This window comes from Pholcus phalangioides, unplaced genomic scaffold, assembly GCF_987345545.1.
Source record: "Pholcus phalangioides strain wild (caught in Gottingen) unplaced genomic scaffold, Ppha-v1.0 ptg000007l_1, whole genome shotgun sequence".
NCBI classification, from domain to species: domain Eukaryota; kingdom Metazoa; phylum Arthropoda; class Arachnida; order Araneae; family Pholcidae; genus Pholcus; species Pholcus phalangioides.
The window spans coordinates 33399857-33421574 of record NW_028301600.1 but is presented as its reverse complement, the minus strand read 5'-3'; the positions used below and the strand labels follow the sequence as shown (position 1 = coordinate 33421574).

The 21718-nt window shown below is 33.9% G+C and overlaps 1 protein-coding gene across 4 annotated transcripts in view; it reads right to left on the bottom strand.

Moving 5' to 3' along the window:
* Positions 1–16334, bottom strand: part of LOC149085212 (calcium-activated potassium channel slowpoke-like) — a 268638-nt gene extending 252304 nt beyond the window's left edge. For 3 of the 4 annotated variants that reach the window (XM_089233076.1, XM_089233074.1, XM_089233075.1), the window contains exons 1-2: positions 13567–16334; positions 1351–1412 (exon numbers count right to left, since the gene is read on the bottom strand). In XM_089233076.1, coding sequence (XP_089089202.1) covers positions 1351–1412; positions 13567–13911 — 407 coding nt within the window. In that variant the 5' untranslated portion in view covers positions 13912–16334. Of the gene's footprint in view, positions 1–1350; positions 1413–13566 lie in introns of those variants that run through there. The other variant, XM_089233077.1, reaches the window with a different exon arrangement.
* Positions 16335–21718: the final 5384 nt, after the last annotated feature.

The following is a 21718-nucleotide window of genomic DNA, read 5'->3' as shown; positions in this document are numbered from 1 at the left end:
TCAATATTTCTGTGGTGAAAATTTTTTGGAGACAACTAATGTAAATATATGTTTCAAGGTTGAGGAACCAGAACCAATTTCACGTCTCAGTTTGAGACACCGGTAGGCAATCAATGGCTATGCTTTTGCTCAGATTCGGAATAAAAGCCATCGCTATAATAGCCAAAGTGATTGATACTTTCAATTTTGTTAACGATTTAAAACCTGAAGAAAATACATAACATAACTTATTAGTTCTGCAATAACAACGAGACCGGTGAAAACTGAAACTACGTTTCATATTACGGAAACTTTTTTTCTCTCTCTAAAGATCAATTTCGTTTGCAGGTATTCATTTTCAAACTATTAAAAATAATTTCATCGAGTTAAATACATAAAATAAATAATAAATGTTGGAAATTCAGTACGTGGGTTAACAAGCACAAACTACCGTTGATGTGCATGGCTGTTTTCGGTAGAAATAAGATAAGAAAGGGGAGAACCTTGTGATATTCTTTTTTTTCTTATATTTACAGTTGTTTCTAGACGAAGCCAGAGAAATCTCGGGAAAACAGGATTCCTTGTGGCTTCCTTTCATTGAGTTTCTTCCATCCACCAACGCAAGTTCCATTATGAATGTGCTCAACAGGCTTAATCAAAGAAGCAAGAAAGCACCTCGCAAGAAAGTAAATGGTAGGTACGTGACTGGCTGCGAGCAAAAAAAAAAACCTATGAGAGTTTTGTGTCTTACAATTATTCACCAGGCGGATCGAAGAGACTGCCGTGACTAGATTGACTGTTTTTTCCTTTCATTTTCTTTTATCCCATTTTTTTTACCGTATATAAGTCTCCTCTCCTCTGATACGGTCTGAGCCATTATCATTAGCGAAAGCGGACGAAATGACTTCCATGCACGCAGAAAAAGCCAACGCTCAATTCAATCTCCAATATAAACGAACAAAATAATAATAATACATAGAAAGAACCTATAAAAAAACTTTTTTTATCTTCCACGCCACATTTTAATATTTAACAAGAAAGACCATTTGAACGTTACCTAAGTGGTGCCCATTATAAATCACAACCGTTTTGCTTCCATCATGGACGACCTTCAAAAACATGGTTAATGATGCGTTTATATAATAAATAAATAAAAAATACATCACGACGAGTGATTTCTAATAAAAAGTCCATAGTTGTTTAGAAATTATAGTCTGAAAACGCTTGTGTTCAATATACTATGCATATACTATATAAATACATAAAATAGTCACTTTAAGCCTAATAAAAATTCGTATCTACCACCTTTCAACAGCATAATTGATAATTCCGAAATTATTAGTTATTAATACGATTTCAACGGTTACTTACCGGGATGCATCAATGAAATAAATGATCAATGACGCTATACTAAGTAGGAACACCAGCACCACCTGTAAATAGTAAAATTTAATATAATTACGACTATTAAAATAAAATTCTGCTCTAATTTCAGGTATTTGTACCTGACCATTCATTTTGATGATCGATGAAATTATAATTTTTTCACGTCAAAAGGGTAAAAGATAGGAAATGATTCTTATAGAAATATAAAAAATAGGGTATAATATTATGGAATCCATTTATAGTTTTTTTCGTAAAGTATTTCAGGTAACCAATATTTATCGTGTCCGATTCAGGCGATATGCTCGTCATTATCTTCATTTCATCGAGAACAAAGTGTTGTACTAATATTTGAGGATAAAAGTCACGTTTCGTGACGTGTATTGTATGTATGATTTTTCTGGTACAGGTCTTAATGTTTCTGTAAAACTGTTTTTTGCGATTGAAGTACCAGCGCTGCAAATACCGAGACTTTACTTTCATGCCAACTAATGACGCGTACTATTATTATTATTATTATTATTAGTTATAGCGGTGAAGCTTGTCCACGATTTACTACCCTGCCGATAGTACTTATATAGACGTATAACTAAAGTTTTGTTAGAATATGACTTTCAAGAATATTTTATGAACTATTTATGAGTATTTATTGATCCCAAATGAGGTATCAAGTGAAAAAAATATTCATATTCGAGTCCTGCATATTTATCAAGTCAGATTTTATAAACGAGTTTGAAAATGTTTCCTGAAAAAATTTGATAGAATTACTAAAAGTATTCAATTGATCAAAGAAAAATAACCAAAGGAATACGTTAAAATTTCATCACGGAAAAAACAAACTCACACCAGAACTTTTAGAACTGAAGTTTTTATTTCACTCGGAGTAGTTTTTTGAAAAGAATTTTCGGTACATACAATATATATATGTATTTCTAATCCATAAACCTTCAGAAAAATCACACATTACTAAAAGTAACTGGAGAAAGAAATAGAAGAACAAAAATGCATCAAAAGAGTGAATTTGAAGATTAAAAAAGGGAGTATTCATACGGGATGGAATGAAGTTCGAACTCACAATCACGTAAACACAGAATATACTATAATGTGAGATCTCTCTCTCGAAGAAAACTGAGAGATATACTGAACAGAATTTCTCACTATACAAGGTAGGCTCAAAAGAAATAGATACACTTCATAGGAAAATAAATATTACATACATATATATGTAAATTACTTTTATAAATTTGTATATAAAGTCAACACGCTTGATTTTACAAACCTCCACTTAACGAACCGACACGTTTATACGAAATAGTTTTTTTGGCCATTTCTTTGAACATCGTTCCCATTTACAAGCTTTAGATTTTACGAACTAATTGTTAAAGTCCGCATGAGTTCGTAAAAATGAACGTCGATTTTACCTTCAAGTTTTCAATAGCAAATTATAAACGAATATTATGTACAAATTCTTAGTCACCCGGCAGATGACAATAACATAATCTTTTGCCACTGGAGAGCATCCTCACCAAAACGCGCCATAGCTGTTGCGAATCATGTTTCATGGTGGGTCCAAAACAAATTGACCAAATACAAAATGGTAACTCAACAATGACACAGTGTCAATTTCACGTAGAAGTTCCTAAAAACACCATGAATGACAATCTTCCTTGACTTTGGATAAACCCTTGAATAGACATGAATGTGGAACTGACAAGTTGGCCACCAAGAAGTCCCGAACTTCTGCCTCTTATGACTTTTTTTATCTATATGTCAAGGGCAGATTTTTTGTCCGTTTAGTTCTTGTAAGTAAACAGGCTTTTTTATAAGATGCTGCTTAGCCGCATCTCGCGTAAACTTGTATTTCTAATAAATAATGTATCATATCAAGTGAGAAATATTTGATATACTTAATTATTACTTACTAATTAATAATTACGTTATTTATTTTTAAATTATTTACTTTATTTTCAATTAATTTATCTTTATTTTATTTCAATCTTTTCGAGATCGTTACATAATTTTACACGTTATGTCAACTGATCCTTTATTAAGCGGAAACCTGTGTTCAACGGGAAAAAAATCTCGGTCTCTTGCGATTCCACTGAAGACAGGTTTCACTGTAATTTGTTGAAACGGAGCTGAAAAACAGGTACATACAGCAGCTATGGTGAGAGCTAATAAGGATACACTGTCCAGGATGTTTGACGAAAACTGTATAGCTGCATTAATATCTGCAGCGGGACTAAAGTGTTTACAAGCAGAACATTTATCATTTACACCAAAAAAACCCTCTAAAATATATACCACAAAAACTCACACATTTAAGGGAATTTTATACATCTTTAGCACTTGTGGTTTTTCTAAAATGTTGTCTATTTCTTTTGTGTTCACCCTGTATACCACAATTTCAACAGCTGTTACATAACGTAAGAGAAGTCACAGGCATTCTATAGAAGAGGCCAATAGCGAATAACAATAACAATAAACCCGGAACATAGTTTCATGAAAGAGATTACGTTATTGCTTCAAAAACCGAAATCTTATGCTTTCGTTACCACAACGTCTGTGAAGTTTTGACAAAAAAACATAAGAAAACTTCCTTAGAACATAAAGAAAACCTATAAAGTTTCTATCGTACCTGAGAAAATATATTTATGTATTTTGCAGACATTAAGAAAGATAGCAACACGTGCAAGAAAAATTCCGAACATTATGATTCAAAAGAACAAAACTGTTCTCGTTGTTTCGTAGGAACCACTAAGGTACAAGAAAAAAAAACCAAGAATGTGAAAGTTCGACGGTCGGCCTGGAAATATCGAAGTACCGAAAGTAAAGTGCATACGTATTTAAACACATTGAATACAACAGTAAGAAGAATGTAAAGAAGAAACTTGTTGGGAATCTTGAATAAGAGGAACTTTCGGGGACTCTCAAAACTCGGAGAATGTTATTTTAATGGATATCTGTTTTTTTTCCTCGCTCCCTTTTATTCTATTCTCATATGGAAAATTCTAGTAGTTTCAGCTACTACTGTACCATCGACGTGGCACGATCATCTATGCACAGAAATAAAGCACTGATCAAAAGAAAGGAACAAAAGGAAAAAAAAGTATAGTATGGCTTTTTTGAAATGCTGCAAAGGACACATAAACGCTTTAAAACTCGTGGGCAGATGCATCGGACGTGACCATCTATTTATACCGATAAAACACGTACCACTCTCAAACACATAGTATCGTGAACTAAAACCAGTACGTGTTCGTGTGACGTACGATAACCTTCTTGGTCGTGGAAGATTTTTAGCTCCATTTGGATGGTATTCATTGGACATAATGGTTTATTTTTTGGGGAAGGGTTTTTAGTAGGGCTGAGAGATAAATCGCGCGCGCGATCAGTTGTTAATCGCAGTTAAAAATTTTAGTCGAGTTAATCAACTCGATCAATCTTATTAAAATTTGCGTAAAAAGTTTGCTAACTTGATTTTTTTTTTAACGAAACGGATGTCTTAAATTTTGGATAAGTGACCATATTTAAAAATATCTGTATCAATATTTTGATTATATTTTTCGGCATGGGGGAAATACAAGTCGATTCAACGAAAATTGATAATTTCAGTTTCGAATTGAGTTTGCTAGGAATTTCAGAACACAAGACCAAAATTTATTGTCTTCATTGTGAATAGAAATTTTTCGTATTCTTGGGAGAATCAGCTCGTTCCCTTACAAGAAACATTTGGAAGAAGTTTCTAGGATTAAAAGCAACAGTCAGAGTCATCTTAAGAGCATCATGGAATTCCGGGTAAAAAGATTTTTCTGAGGGTCCCTATCCGACTAGAAATGCATGACTACCAATTCACGTGCTTAGTCTCAAAAATCGACACCAGATCTCATTATCATGGGGCCCCCGGGTGGGCCCATGCATTAAAACGACACTGACAACAGTATGATCGAAAGTAGTTTCGACATCAGTGACTAACCTAAAATAATAACAGATTGCTTAAAAAAGCGTTAAGATCCAAGTGAAGAAATTCTAGGTATTGACGAAATATGTACAGCTTATTAAATTGCTTCAAGCAGGCAGTCTTAATTTTCTCTCTCTCTCTTAATCTACTATTCCTATATTTGTTTTCATCCAGCGAATGGGTACGTGAGAAATGAATAAAATATATATTTGAAGCATCAATAAATATTATACAGTAACGAGAAAAATATTCGATTAATCAGTCGATTAATAGATTAAAAAATTTTGATTTTCCAGCTAAAAATTTTAATAGTTTCCCTGCCCTAATTTTCAGGTGTAGTATTTGATGTCAAAGATTCATCTGGCGTTTGATAACTGTATGCGCTGAATCCATACTCTTATTTAATTATCAATAAGCAATTCAGAGGGGAAGATAACAATCCCCCCCAAGAGATTGTGGAAAAAAAAAACAATCAACGATAAACATGTTGCAATTTTCTATTTCCGATGAATGATCCACATTGATGTATAAGTCATAATCCCAAAAACATAAAGACAGAAACACGTCACTGACGTGATTATAACGTCACGTCAGAAACGTTGTGAATTTTCATTCGTAGGAATGCTGTGACGTCGAATTCCGACGTGAAAGAATTTCCACGAATCAGGATTCACAACGTCTCTCTCTCTCTGACATGACATGAAATCACGTCACGTCAGTGTAGTGTGTTTAGACCTAAAATGAATGCGATTTGGTCGTTAGAGTTCGGAGACTCTAGGTTCCTTCTCTACCAATCCTCAATACAGGATCTAACAATATTAAAGTTAGCTTTCTCAAAAAACTTACTAAAAGTGAACATTGTTACTGAAGCCACAACAGGCAAATTGCTCAACAAAGTGGCTGGAAAAAAAAATAAAGGAAAAGGGTAAAAAATTAAAACAAGGACAAGAAAAAATATAATATACAGGGTGTATAGGCAACAGGGTGCATGACATTTTACTGGCGAACCGTTGATCCTAGAAGCATACTTCCAATCAGAAATTATCTTTACATTTTGGGCAGTCCCTGGAACGAATTACACAATTTTTAATAGAGGCCTGGGAATTAATCGGATTTCGATCGAATATTTTTGTGACCATATAATATTAATAGATGTTATAAAAAATATATTTCATTCATTTCACTCACCTATTTGGTAGCTGTAAACAAATATACGAATATGGTAAGAAATTAAGGCTGCCCGCTTCAAGAAATTTAACATGCTGAACATAGGTGCCAAAACCTGTAATTTCTTAACTTGGATCTTGTCTTCTTTTTTTAAATTAGTTATTTTTAGTTATTATTCACTGTTTCGAAACTACTTTCGATTATACTTCCTTTTATCAGCCACCTCGTTGGGCATTTTGCCTGTTGTGGCGTTGTATTTGTATATTTGTATACTGTGTGTGTTGCTTGTTTTCCTAAAAACTCCTCTCGAATGGTACTTATGAGGAGATGAGCTAAGATGCTTCCAAGAATACGAAAAATTACTGCTCATAGTGGAGGCAATAAATTTTGTTCGTCTTCTAAAACTCGGATCAAACTCAACATGAAACCGAAATCATCAGTTTTCGTTGAATCTAATTTGATCAAAATATTAATTCTAATATTTTTAAATATGGTCACTTATCAAAAATGTTCTCCATAGAACAAGATTTGTAAGATATCTATCTAATTGGTTTTTTAAAAAAGAAATCAAGTTAATTCACAAACTTTTAATGAATATTTTAATCGAATTGATCGGCTCGATTAACTAAACTAAAACTGCGATTAACAACTGATCGATTAATCGATTAATCGGACCAGCCCTAGTTAGAAGAGGTATCTCCGTAATTCATAAAAATAAAACCAACTAAAGAAATAGCATTGCCCATAAAACTATGATTGTCATTCATTTAAGTGTGGTACTTAAACGATTACTCTCCTATCAAGCTTGTCATATTTCCTTTCAAAGGTGTCTATCGTGTGGGAATTCCGACCACAGTGGGTAAGCTATTCTATGTATTTACAACTGTTAGAAAAGAAAATTCCCTGCGACACAACAACCTGGAATTGTCCTTAATCGACCGAAACTGGCGTCCCCGCGTTTGAATGACGGCATAACAATATTTCATAGTCAATCATATCAATCCCATTAAAAATCTTCAACACGTCAATCGATGCATTACTCATTTATCCGATACGTTTTATATTTTCCATGTTATTTTTATTTACTCTTTCTTAGCACTTTCTAGGGATTTCAAGTTATTTTGTAATTAGGTGTAAATTCTTGAGCATGAAAAATGCCACACCAATACCAAAACTCATGAAGAATTCCTGAGCTAAAGCCGACAGATTTCAAGCGGTGAAAAGTGCAATTTTATTTTGAATGCCGAAAAGAAAGAAGTAATTAAAAGACTTGTTTGAAATGTTAATCAACTCGCTTACCATTTATTGTGGGTACTTGATCCCATTAGTTGCATGTCAGGCACATGTAAGAATTCGTTATACTGACGGAGATAAACAAAAAAAAAAAGCAGGAAACTCGTTTCCCGTTTTGCGAAGAGAAGCAAATTACTTTTAAATAAATCAAGTCTTTCAAGCAGTTAAAAATAATAATAATAATAAAAAGTATGTACCGTGGAAAAGAATTTAATGTTTTAGCATGTTTTACGGACAAGGGGAAAAGAATTAATTTCTTTGATATTTGCATATTTACTTTAGAGATTTTTCTTTTTCTCGTAACAGTTTATTAGATCTTTTATTATCACAGGACATAGACTTTTGTGTGTGTACTTTTACTGGATAATTCACTGGTCTATTTGTGAAACAGCATCGTGAGTTGAATGTCCGAGAGTTAATTAACAGTTAATTATAGACGTATCCTTGATGATTATTTTTTATTTGAAATACGCTTTTGATAGTTAGGTTCCTTGGAAATGCTTACTAAATTTCGATAATTGAGTATTCACATTAAATAGATTTAACCGTTTTTTATGAGTCTTTGGTAAGCTGTTTCATGAGGATTGAGTTTACCACACTGTCACCTTGTGCGAAAAGTATAGCATATTGTTAATAGTTGTGCTCATAAAGAATATTTTTGAGCAAAAATTTTCTGGAATACTTTTTTTCTACTTTCAATATGAGATATGTTTATAAAGCCACCTTTATTTTTTAGGGGAAACCCACCCACAATATCACGTGCATCGATACATATCGATGGATTTATATGGCTATACAGCAAGTTACTTTCATGTGAACATGACACATAAAATTATAGCAGAAATTTAAAAATCCCACAGGGCAGAAATATGAGGACTCCGTCAGTTTTTGGTGGAGTTGAAGCTGAAAGAGTATTCTCTATTACAGTACTTTCCTTGATACGTGGATGAAAATACAGTGAAAGTCTATTATAACGAGGATTCATAATCACGAAGCAAATTTTCGTTACAACGGGCTGAAAAATTTCCGCTTTAACTTCATTAAAACGTCTTTGACACATTCACTGCCGGTCATGTTAGGTTGTGTTGATAGTTAATGGGAGATTCACGCGCTGGCGTGAGATTGGCAGTAAATGTGTTAAGATCATTTCATTCTAATATAAACGAATGAACTGAACTCCAGTCGTAAAATAGATTTTGGTTTTACATCAATTGATTCTTTAAAGACGTTTTTCCATAGAAATTTGTAGCTGACCAACAAAACATTTAAATTCTCAATTATATCACCACTCAATTTTGTGGTTGTATGGACTCACTGACATTTTTCAGACTAATCAGAAAGTTTTTTTAGCACAATTTGATCAGCCGTTCGGAAACGACTTTGAACAGTAAGTTCAGGTCAAATAACCCCAGAGACAGTGACCGTGGTCACCAGTGCCGTAGTGTGCCTTTTCGGGGCCCCGGAGCAGATTTTTCCTTGGGCCCTTGTTGAAAGAGTTGTTATCATGAAAAACAAGTGTACATTTTATTGGGCCTCCCCCCCCCATTCGGCTCGGCTCCCTGGGACAGTGCCCCGGTTGCCCCAGTGTAATTACGGCCCTGGTGGTCACTTAGCAATGGGAGAGACAAAAGTCGAATAAAATCGTCACGTATCCCGTGTGTGGGAAAGCCTAAAAATACGAAGAGGGAGTAGAAAATGTGACTTTTCTGTGTCCGTCCTTTAGTCTAACGTATCTCAGAAAATTCAGATGAATGTTTATGAGGAGGCACGTGCGATGATAAGTGATAGTAACCAATCCTTTAAGTTCCATTCTTGAAGGAAGAGAAAGTTTCGAAATTTTTTGGCACTATATCGAAAGCTTTGGAATTTTCCACTCGCTATAACTGAACATACATTGTATTTTTAACATTGGCTCTTTGATAATCGCTCGTTAAAGCGAGACTCTCGTTATAAGCCGTAGTCGTTGTATCGGAATTTTACTGCATGCGGTTTGTGTCATTTATTCAACCAGGTTTAAGAGCGTCTAACAGAGAAATTTTTTCTTATGCGTTACAATCAATAACGAATAAACGGCAAAGACTTTATGGCCGCAATGTTAAGGTAAAAGTTATAAATCATTATGCCTAATTGCCAATCGTCTCGGTAAGTTTGAGAATTTTATCACTTTTGCCGACGTACCCAAGCGTCGTTGGTAAATTTGATAAATACTAAAAAAATTATCACTTTACCGATGATTACGTATAAAGTAATACCCAAGTGTCGTTGGTAAATTTGATAAATACTAAAAAAATTACACGTAATGATAATTTGATAAAATGATACGTAATATCGAGGTACGGTCGTAAAATTTGCTAAATAAGAGTTTATTTTTCGGGGTGCAATCGCAAAATTTGTTAAATTTAAGTTCGTTTTTTCGAAACCCGATTGTAGAATTTGTCAAATAGGAATTAATTATATCGGGGTCTGTATGTACACGCACAAAAACTTGCAAAAATTAGTTAAATCAAAGAATTTGTTAAATAAGAGTTCGTTATATCGGTGTGCGGTCGTAGAATTTGTGTTAAATGTGAGTGAAGTTGTATCGGGATCGTAAAATTTGTTAAATGAGAGATCATTATATGAGAGAGCGATCGTAAAATTTGTTACCTATAAGTTCGTTATATCGGAGTATGGTAATTAAATTTGTTAAATAGAACATCATTATATTGAGGTCCGATTTCAGAATACCCCAAATAGAAGTTATTCCGGGGATGTTCGGAAAAATTTGTTAAATAAGATTTCATTATATCGAGTTCAGACTGGCTCACAAGTACGGTCATCTAAATAAAAAAATCTTATCACGGCAATGGGACCGATTTATTATATTTATCAATACGAAACGGTGATTATGCATAATAACAAATGTGATAAAATTGTGTACGATTTATTATGTCTATCTCTCAACGACGCTTGGGTATTATGCATAATCGTCGGTAAAAGTGATGATGAATTTAGGGAAATTTACCATACCTTCCAAAATGGTCGGTGATTATGCATAAAACCGGTTATTATGCATAGTAACCGGATTCACCACATTTATTGTAATATATATATACTTGAAATTTTCATGATGTATCTTGTCTGAATATGCAAGTCAAATAATATTGTGATTTTTTTTACGTGTTTTTGAATTGAATTTAATGAAAACCAGAGTCGCTTTTAAATCATGTCTCTCTTACTATAATATATTTATAGGAAGGCTCATTGAATAAGGTTTGCATTTAATTCATGTTTAATGCATTTTTACTTTGACCAAACTGATATGATGGACCAGAATTTACTTTGTGCAGTATTACATTTCATCTAAATCTAGAACAAAGATTCTTGGGGTCATATGGCAACACTACACTAGAGATATCTCTAGTATGGTATTGCATATATAGCCCGTTGCGGCCAATGGGGGCCACAGAGAGATGTGAAACAAAGGGACAATCTACAATCTCTTGTTCAGGGATACAGAGATTGAACTCATTTTGTTCAATGTGAATTCACTCAAAAAATCAATTCAATGAATAGAACGGGTCTCACTCTGTGATGAGGCTGGGGGGGGGGGGGAACCCTAGGTAAGACAGGGGTGCCATTAGAATTGAAAATTTGATCCCAAAGGGGCTATGGGTGAAAAACTGGTTAAGAAACACTAGTCTGAAAGACGGACGAAAAATTGGAAAAAGTTAATTTTATGAGACATTATATATAAAAAGCTTAAGGAAAAAGTGATGAACTCTCAATCGATTATTGAGTTTTTCGCCCTCTTTATGGTGAAAGCCTATCAAGAGAAAATGGCTGAGCTCACTTCGCGCTATTGATAGCCCTTTTTCAAGTAGGTCAGGTGGCACGTTTTTGCCGGAAAAGATCTCGCTCTTCAGTCCACGGTCGAAGAAACGATCGATTCAGATGATGGGTGATTCGCTAGAATGTGGTCAGTAGGAGCTGCTCCCGAACCCTCCGGCCAAAAACGTTTCATTCCCTTGCTTGTGCAAGGAGCGAGTGATATGACCGATAACTCCGTACTCTTCTACTGATTTGCGACGCGCATTTTGATGACCTCGAGACATTTCGCAAACCACATGTTGATTGAATTCGACGTTTATATAGATGTTGATTTTCTATGTGTAAAAGAAATTTTTATATCATAAAATTCAAAATTTGTAACTTACGCTCTTCAGAGGCACCGTCACGATGAAAAGATTGGGAAGGGGACCGAAAATTACCAATCGCCCTTATATAAGGAATTAAAGGCGATTCTCCTAGAACAGGGTCAGATTTAGGTTTGGTGGAGCCCTAGGCTATTGAAGGTAATGGGACCCTAGGTAGGTAGGTAGGAAGATAGTTGGGCATCGTTATATGCCCAACTTGAGCAATCTTTTGTCAACAAAAAATTGTCGCAGTTTTTGTGTGTCTACACAGCAGTGGCACTAAACTGCTCAATGTGTTAAAATTTTATCTTTGAGCAATTTCTCTAAAAAGTGACAGTTTGAGATTTTTGAGGCTCCTCTGCAGAACTCTGGGCTCTAGACTGCAGCCAGTCTAACCTATAGGGATATCCGACACTGTCCTAGAATATTACTCGGTGTATCTAGGAGGCTTTGCTCAACGGTGTAGTAGGAAGTGGGGTTCCTAACATTGCATATTATTGAATTATTGGGGAGGCTCCGGCACCATGATGCTCTCATAGTTTTCCGGAATAAGAAAATGAAATTTATTCAATCTATTCAGTCTCACGTAGATATAGTCTTATTATAATTTATGATTGACCTACTATACAATATGTGAAATTATTCAATATGCATTTTATAATGTATCCATAATCACAGTACTATTGAAGATCAATCGATGAAACTTCAAGCCCTATATATATTTTTCTTTCTGTTCTATGAGTGGTCAATCTGATTACAAAAACTCAAACCAAACACTTTAAGTAAATTTTAATATAAATCTGAGTATGATAAAGAGCTTGTCTCGTGGATGGTCTCAGTCGAAAATGTATCAGAGCGAATTAATTTAACACATTAATTATTCTCAATAATTTCTCCAATTTTTTTTATGCTATGTACTGATATCTTACTGTTCCCGAAATGCTACAAATTCCTTAAGATCATTTGATATTCAATAGCTCACAATATTTTTAACAATCATCAAAGGAATCGCGTGAACACTAACAAATTTGAATACAAAGGGAAATGATTATTCAATATACAGTAAAAAAGGTTCTTAACCTCTAGTTCGCGACCCAAAGTTGGGTCGAGAAGCACCTGAGATGGGTCATTTAAACTTACTTACAATAATGTTACAAATGAGGGGTTGAGAATCAAAGTGGTCCAAGTCACTGGAGTGCAACTTCTCATATGACAAAGCGTTATTTCCTGAAAGCTCCCAAAAACCAATTTTCCCTGAAATGCTTCTTTGCTTGTAAGACACATTAAACTCTGAAGTGTCTTATAAGCAAAAACATTTCAAGGAAAACTAATTTTGGGAGCTTCCAGGAAAGAACGTTTTTTATGAAAAGTTACACTCCAGTGATTTGAACCACTTTAATCCTCCACCCCTCAAATGTTTCTTTTGCCCCATTCATTTCACTAATTTCGAAACCAAACATTTTGTTGATAAGAAATATGTAATAATCATTTTTCAATTCAAAATAAACTTATGGATCGTGAAGGTGATCATGTTGTTGATTCTGGGTCATGTCTGGAAAAAGGAGGTTAAGAACCCTCGGTATAAAAAAAAAGAGTTATTTAACTTACCAAAATCCTTCCAGTTGTGGACTGCCCAGAGATCAGCTCTCCGGCCCAGTCTTTGGCTTCAGTCATAAATCCGATTTCATTACCGCCAGCTACCGTGTTTTTTCCACCGCTCCCTTTTACATCTGCGGGTGTTTTCGCAACTTTTGCGGCACCCGCTGCAGCTTTGTCGTTGTTTCGACAGCAGAGAAAGGCAAATGCCCTCCATATTAAGATTATGAATAGTCCGGCTAAGAAAGTGAATATGCTTGACAGAAGGAAGCACCACCATTTCCTCTCCTTCATGCATTCCTCGTGATCGTCCAGCACATCGTCTTCGGAAGCCTCTGCACTAATTGCGCCATCCATTGCCACCCGAGGACGCTTTTTTACGTGCAGAAAGTTTTCAAAATGCGACTAAACATTGTCTTACGCAGCACCCGTTGTGCAAAAAACCACGCTTTTATTCCGTGAGCTACAGCTTTGAATCTCTTTCTTTGTCCAGTGCTGCGATCCGAGATCATTCCAGCGGCTTTCTCATTCGATCTGTCGAATAATAAGTTGCATCTTCGGTTCAATGGCATGCCGCTTCCTTTGACAAAGCTATTACATACATACACTTTCTTATTACTTCAATAACTCGTTTTTAACGATGGGCTATTCGCCTGGTATTAATTGACGATCGTAAATTTCAAATGTGCGAACTACTGAGAAGATTCGATTTTCGATTGACTCAAGTGTAGTTATTGCAGCTTTTTTTAGAATGTTTTTGAGAAAAGTTTTTCCCTCAAACTTGCCGTTGCAAATGATTGAGGTGATTATATTTCAGAAATTGTTCATCACGCATTCACAAATTACAGAAAAGTACAGTCTCGTTGTTCAAAAAGTTCCATTGTTAATGTTCATTTTCAGATACCACGCGATTAAAATGAAAACCAATAAGGTATTATTATTTGAGCTCCAGATGATGAATTATTGCCATTCAAGGAAGCCTGTACCTCGTAGGAAAGGAAGAAACATATATTGCTAATGTTCAAGTTCTTTCTTGGCTTTTTACAAAAAATTGCTAGAGATGATAATATTGCTCAGAAGGAAAAGACAGAGCGAATAAGCATAAAATTATCCTTAAAGCTTTTTGAATTGTCAAATCGTATATTCAAGTATTTTATAGCATTTATGTTTCGCAAAGATTATATATTGTATGATAATGAATATTTTTATTATATAAGCTTCTATAGCAATATACTTATTTTATTTATCTCTATAATTAATTAGTTTTTACATTCTATTACTATAATTTTCCTAATAGAAATATATCCCGTGAATATTATTTTAAGACTGTTTAGTGATAGTAACAATCTCCAGAAATATTATTTTATTTACGATTAATATATGTATAGCAAACTTAGCTAATTATGCTGCTTTTGTGTGCCTGTATTTTAACTATATGCTGCTCGGTGAATACCAAATTTAATCCCGTGCTGATGAACAAAGTTTGTGCTCGAATGAAGTGCAAGTATTTTCAATACGGCCACAACGATAACACACCTTTTATGTTGTAAGAAAACGCAAAAAGTGCACCGTATATTCTAGGCTACTAAAAAAGTGTGCTGCAAGGTGCGCTCCGTTGCAATCATCGTCAAGGTGGTTTAGGATAGGGAGTGGGACCAGTGCTCGCATAGCACCACGGAAGAGGTTCGGTCCACTTCCACAAAAGACACATCAGAAAACTTAATATCGGAAACTCGAGATGCTTACACAGCGTTTTGCGCTGCCACTTTACTTCGTCACATTTGTAAGCGATTTCTTTAGGTTGCACTTTGATTTGAAATATATATTTATTTATTTTATTACAATTTATTTCTGAGTTTATATCCTTAAAAATATAGCAGCTAATTTTTTGACGCTTAATAAAAGATAAATTTTAAGATAGCATGCATACGGAAAATTATGTGCATGTTTAGATATATCAAAGACATCGTTCCAATTTCTGTATTTATCAAATACCAGCATATAAGGCGCTTATTGCTCCATTATAACCATAAAAATCATTTGATTTTACAATACCTTAGTCAGGCGGAATCAATGAAAAAACACTTACAATCAGGAACGTGGATACCTTTCAGTAAGCGTATTATCGGAAAGATGCCGTTCACGCTGTCTTTTCCTTCGGAGCATTCCTTTGAGATATTTCACTGAATCTGAGCCTGACACCAGTAGTTTGAAACCTTTCTTCTTTTCTTAAAAGTGTCCTATTTTTCTTTAGTTATTCGATGATTTTTGTCTTCAAGTCTCTTAAAAAATGAAACTGCAACAGTTAGGATGTTTTATTTCGTATTTAAGTCATTTGTTGAAGTCTTAAATCTGTCATGAAAGAGTTCAGCTGACTTCTGTATCTTTTAAAAGTTTTAGTCGAGACAAAATGTATCAAATAAGAAATGTAAAACGTAATCTTTGCGTCCCAAACAAGGACGCAAAGTTGATATCCATCTGTGAAGGATTTTTCAGCGGCGACCTTTCCGAGAGGTTCCCGATCTTTCCTGCATCACATGCAGACTTACCTACTCGCCCATGCGCATACTTTGACTAGTAGTTCGTAAAATTGTCCTCTAGTCCTTTTGGTGATGACTTTTTCTTGTCTTGGAATATCAACTATTTCTCTCTGGAGAGTTTTGACTGTCCAAGGTGCTTCCTTCCGAAATGGTGGCAAATCCTTCTGTACAAACAGGAAGAGGAAGAGGCTTTGTTCTTGATCACAAAGCCAGAAGAAGATGAACCTGCGGCTAGGAATCTTCCGTAAATGTTGAATCCGCGAAAACGAGGAAAAGAAATTGCATAGGGTTGTAGTTATCGCTATTGGATCCCGCCAATAGTTGGAGCCCTCCGCGCGTCGCCAACTCTACAAACCAATATTATATATCTCTCTTCAATTCTATTTAAAATAACGAATTTCTTGCGGAAATTTCTTGCGATTTCTCTCTTTCTCTCTCTCTCTCTCTATTTTTGATAGTTCCACTTCAAAATTTAAATTTAATTCAAATAAAGTTGTATAGCCTATTCAAACCGGAGCCAAAACTATCAAAATTTTTTTTTGATTCATTTATGTTAATTGTATGCCAAAATGAATTTTAAAAAGAAAAAAAAAAACTTCTTTAAATTAATATTAATTTGAGTCGACATCATTACTAGGACCATTTGAGAGTTAGGTACTAACTCATACCTCAATTCAAGTCATTTTTAGAATTTATGAAAGAAATTAATTTCAGAATTTGTGAAAACTTATTAAAAAACTTAAATTATTTGGGGGGCCACTCTTCCATTCCGAGCTCTGGGCGTAATATATTATTAAAAACATCAATCAAAATATTATTTACCCATTGATTTATTTCAAATTTAGTACACATACATCTGATTGTTTTATTATATATATATATATACATTCCATCCTACGCCAGAACCAAATTTTTCATATCTCCAATATTTCACTTGTTACAAAAAAAAAACACATGCCGTGCATGCATGATAAAATAGCATGAAATCAATTTAATTGAATAAAAATTGATTTAAAATAAAGAAAACTGTTTAGTTCATATAAAATGATGAAAAAGATTGAGTTGACTCAATGAATGACTCAATTAACTCATTGACTCTCTCTCTCAATCTTATTTAAAATTAAATTTAAAAATTTTAAACTAAAGAAAATTAAATATTTCTATTAATTAACGAAGTATTTTTTTATGAATCGATCTCAATTTTTTGAATTTTTTTTTCTTTTCTGAAAGAATCATTAAAAACCATTTGAAACGTTAAAAATGAGGTACACATATGAGTACTGTATCTCCGAAGCGGAGAGGTTAAGAAATTTTTTTCATCAGAAATATTTCGAAAACAGCATCTGATCTTATAAATACATTAAATTTTCTATATCAATCTTTAATTGTTTCGAAAATTCCCAAAATTTTCCACTGAAATTTCTCGAAAAGATTTTTAATAAGTTTATGTAGATAGAATAAATTTTTAAAAACACTCAAAAATTTGAAACATCGATGCGTAAATGTCTGTCTTTCCGAATAAGTAATGAAATAATTGGGTAGGTTTTGACGTGTGGGGGGCGAGCTCTTTTGAGAAAATAGTGTTGATTCAATGTATTAACACACGGATAAAATAAAAATCAGATACAATTAAAGTAATCTCTTTTAATTGTTAATACTCTCTTATCTTACTACAGATAACAAAAAATTATAAGCTATAAATGGGGGATAATAATGCAAATATGAAAAATATCACATTTAATTATTACCAAGTTGTTTGATAACTTTAAAGTTCTTGTTCGATTTCGGATGAAAATATATATATATATATATATATATATATATATATATATATATATATATATATATATATATATATATATAGATTTTCAACCGAGTACATATACATTCTATCCCCTAAATCAAACTACTCAATTATTTAAGGTGTAATTATATTTTTACGCATATAATAATACCGTTTCGGTTTTCCGAACGAAAATAATTTTCACAGAACTTACAAAAAAAAATATCTATAATATATTATTATATTACACACACATATACCAGAGTTACATCAGTAGTAAAATCTACAATACTAGGTTTAATAATAGAATAGAATTTTGCATATAACACGCTGTTATGATGATAATAATTACACATTTAAAAATTATGGTTTCCCTGTTTGATACATACAAGCTTTGATATTATCTATTATATCGAAATTCCAATACTAAATAAAAATGTAAGTTCTAATATATATTAAGTTCTAATAAAATATTTTAACATTAAATCAATTAATAACATTAAAAAAAGTGTTTTTTTTTGTTTTACATTGAATATATAAATTAAAAATTAATTAAAATCAATAATAATAATTGGAGAAAGACAAAAATAACAATAGTTTCTGCTAAAATGCAACAAAAACTGCAAAAAGATTGTTTGTTGCTTTCAATACTGCTCTTAATAATGACTACAACGACATTTCCACGTTACTAAGCAACGGGATGTCGTTGGTTGCTCATTCACGCGTTTGATAACATAAATCCTTTCGAACTCCGACATGATAACCGAAGATAACAAAAGGGATATTATTTCGCTTTTTTTAGATGTGATTGTTACTGTTAACATAGTTGCCGGAACCTGGGGGGCTGAGACTATTTTAGCCCCCCAAAAATTCATGAATATACAACGGAACGCACCATTCCGCCTCCTGCGTACGGGCTATTTTCAGTCCCCTCAATGTTTTCTTCGTGTCAGTGCCTGTGACTGCTAATAATAATAAATCCTATGAAAGGAAATTAAAATAAAGCCGAAAAGGACATATGGTCAATCATTAAATTGTGGTAGATGAGATACAATTTCAGTATGAATGGATTTATTCCGTTTTTTTACCGAATCAATCAGAATAGTGTTTGTAGGGTTTTGTAACAATGTACAGAGTGGATTCCACTTGTAACATTTTTTAAAAACAGTTATAAAAACGTTGTAGCGGGAAAACGCTTTTAACGGAAATCTTGATGAGCATTAGTAATAATTAGGACAACGAAAATAAGTCGTACTGAGCGTAAAAAACGTTCTAAGTGAGAACGTTATAAGCAAGGATCCACTGTAATGCCACCTTAATGCAGGGGTTCTTAGCTTATGGGTCGCAGATGCTCTTGAGACTGGTCGTGGAATTTCGTTTTACAATGCGGTTATAAATCTATTTGTTGGACGCTGATTTAAGAGCGTCAACGATTTCGGAAGTGGTGTGACAAAACTTTCGGGGTTCTCTAGTCAGCCCTGTTTTTATGTACACTATTTTTTGAAAAAAAGTCGGCACCAAAAAGGTATAACATTAAAAAAAGGACGGGGATGCTGAAAAATATCTATACAAAAATATGAGCACACTGAGAAATTAATGAACGTTTAGAATTGATAAGAATTCGAAATTAATGAGAGAAATAATTCTGAAAGTAATGAAAACGTTTCATTTTTAGAATTTATGAAAGAAATTAATTTCAGAATTGGTGAAAACTTGCAATTATTTGGGGGCCCCTCATCCAGGGGCGTATATGATTAAAAAATATCAATAAAAATATTATTTAATCATTGATTTATTTCAAATTTAGTACACATACATTTGATTGTTTAATTGTATATTCTATCCTACGCCAGAAAAAAATTTTACATATCTCCAATATTTGACTTTTTACAAAAAAAAAACCATGCCGTGCATGCATGATAAAATAGCATGAAATCAATGTAATTGAATAAAAATTGATTGAAAATAAAGAAAACTGTGTAGGATAAATAAAAGATTGAGTTAACTCAATCATTGACTCAACTCATTGACTCTCAATCTTATTTAAAATTAAATTAAAGAGTTTTAAACTGAAGAAAATTAAATATTTCTATTAATTAATGAAGTATTTTTATGAATTGATCTCAATTTTTTTTTTAATTTAATGAACCGAACAGTTTTTTTTATAATAAATTTTTTTGAATAAATTTTTATTCGATTACATTGACCTCATGATATTTTATCATGTGTGCAAGGTTAAGCACAAGGTTACAAAGCATTTTTTTTAAAATTTGCAAAAAAAAAAGTATTGGTGATATGTAAAACATTTGAGTAATATAGGATAGCATATATATATATATTATTTGTTATGATATTTCTCCTAGAGCAGTGTTTCTTTTTAGCCCATGGTCTTCCTTGGACAGTATTTTCTTCTAGTGGCCTCTTGTCTTATCCAGGGCTTCTTACCCTAATCCAAGAGCGAGATCCTTTCTATTTATCAAATTGAATTTAATCAAAACTAAATTTGCAATGCACAAAAATTTTATAAATAGTATCTCGGTCTCCGGGACCCTGGGTCAGGCATGGATCCAGAAGTTCAGGACGATCATCATTTCCAAGAACCGTGTTATATGAGAAAAATAGGTCTGTGTAAAATCCGGGACGATCCAATAAATCGAACATCCAATCTGATCACTCTGGGTCCGCGCCTATCCTTGGCTAGAGTTCAGTGAGCTTCCTTCTTAGGGAGGTTTTATGCATGGCTGTCTGAACATCATGGATACCTGGGCAAAGTGATGTTTTGTGGCATCTTACCCAGCTGGAAGTAGCATCTTATATATTTACATACTTACATTTTAAAATCATAGTACCAGATCTCATCATGTAGATCTCCTATGGATAAGAGGCCCGGGACATGTCCGTATGGGTCCATGGGTTGAGATGGCCCTGGTTCTATAGATAGCTCTGCTGGATTCTGAAAGTAGTCACACTTTTTTCCAACATATTTTTTCACTTGAAAGTTTCACAGCTCTCTATGGCCTCTCTTCACTAATGGTCGTGGTTCCCCTTTCATCTGATTTTCATTCGTGGGACCGAATATACCAGGACTGCAAGGGGGTTGTATGGCCCCGGGTTGAGAACCACTGTACTAAAGTATAGTTTTTCACCACGTTAAAAGGTATGAGACCCCTTAATAAAGCCATAGACTGGTTTTTCACTAATTTCAAAAACTTAGTTTTACAATTTCTTAATCAGTGACATTTGATAAGAATAAAAAAAATATAGCGATGTGTCGCTAATATAATCGTGGTGTTAAAATTTTAGGTCGCGGCTGAAAAATGGTCAAGAATACCTACTGTATTGTGCAGAGTCGGACTTAGGCTGGTGCGAAGGGTGCGGTCGCACAGGGCCGTTAAACGGGATAAAAATACTTCCATTACATTTTGGTTTCAACTTTGACTTTAACGAAAAGTTATAGCTTAAAATTCTGTTGAAGATCTCTAAAATTCAAACATCGAACCCTCTGGCCTAGGGTTTTGACAGAACCCCCCCCCCCCTCCCAAGCCAAGAGAAGGATGCACGTGGATCTGATGTCCCGGGCGCTGGACCAAAGAGGGTGCTATATTCTTCTTTGAAAATTGTTAAATTATTAAAAATTACACGGGAGGGGTATAATGTATGCTTGTCCAGCTGAAAAGGTATCTAGTTACGGCCCTGGGTAGATAATCGGTTCTTTAGCCCCGACAGCCCCCAACAATTAAGGGGAAGATTATTAATCATACTTGCAATGTTTTCGCAGGGCAGCGGGCACTATCGTACATATTCATTGTGGAATGGTTTTATATTAATGGTTTTAGAATTA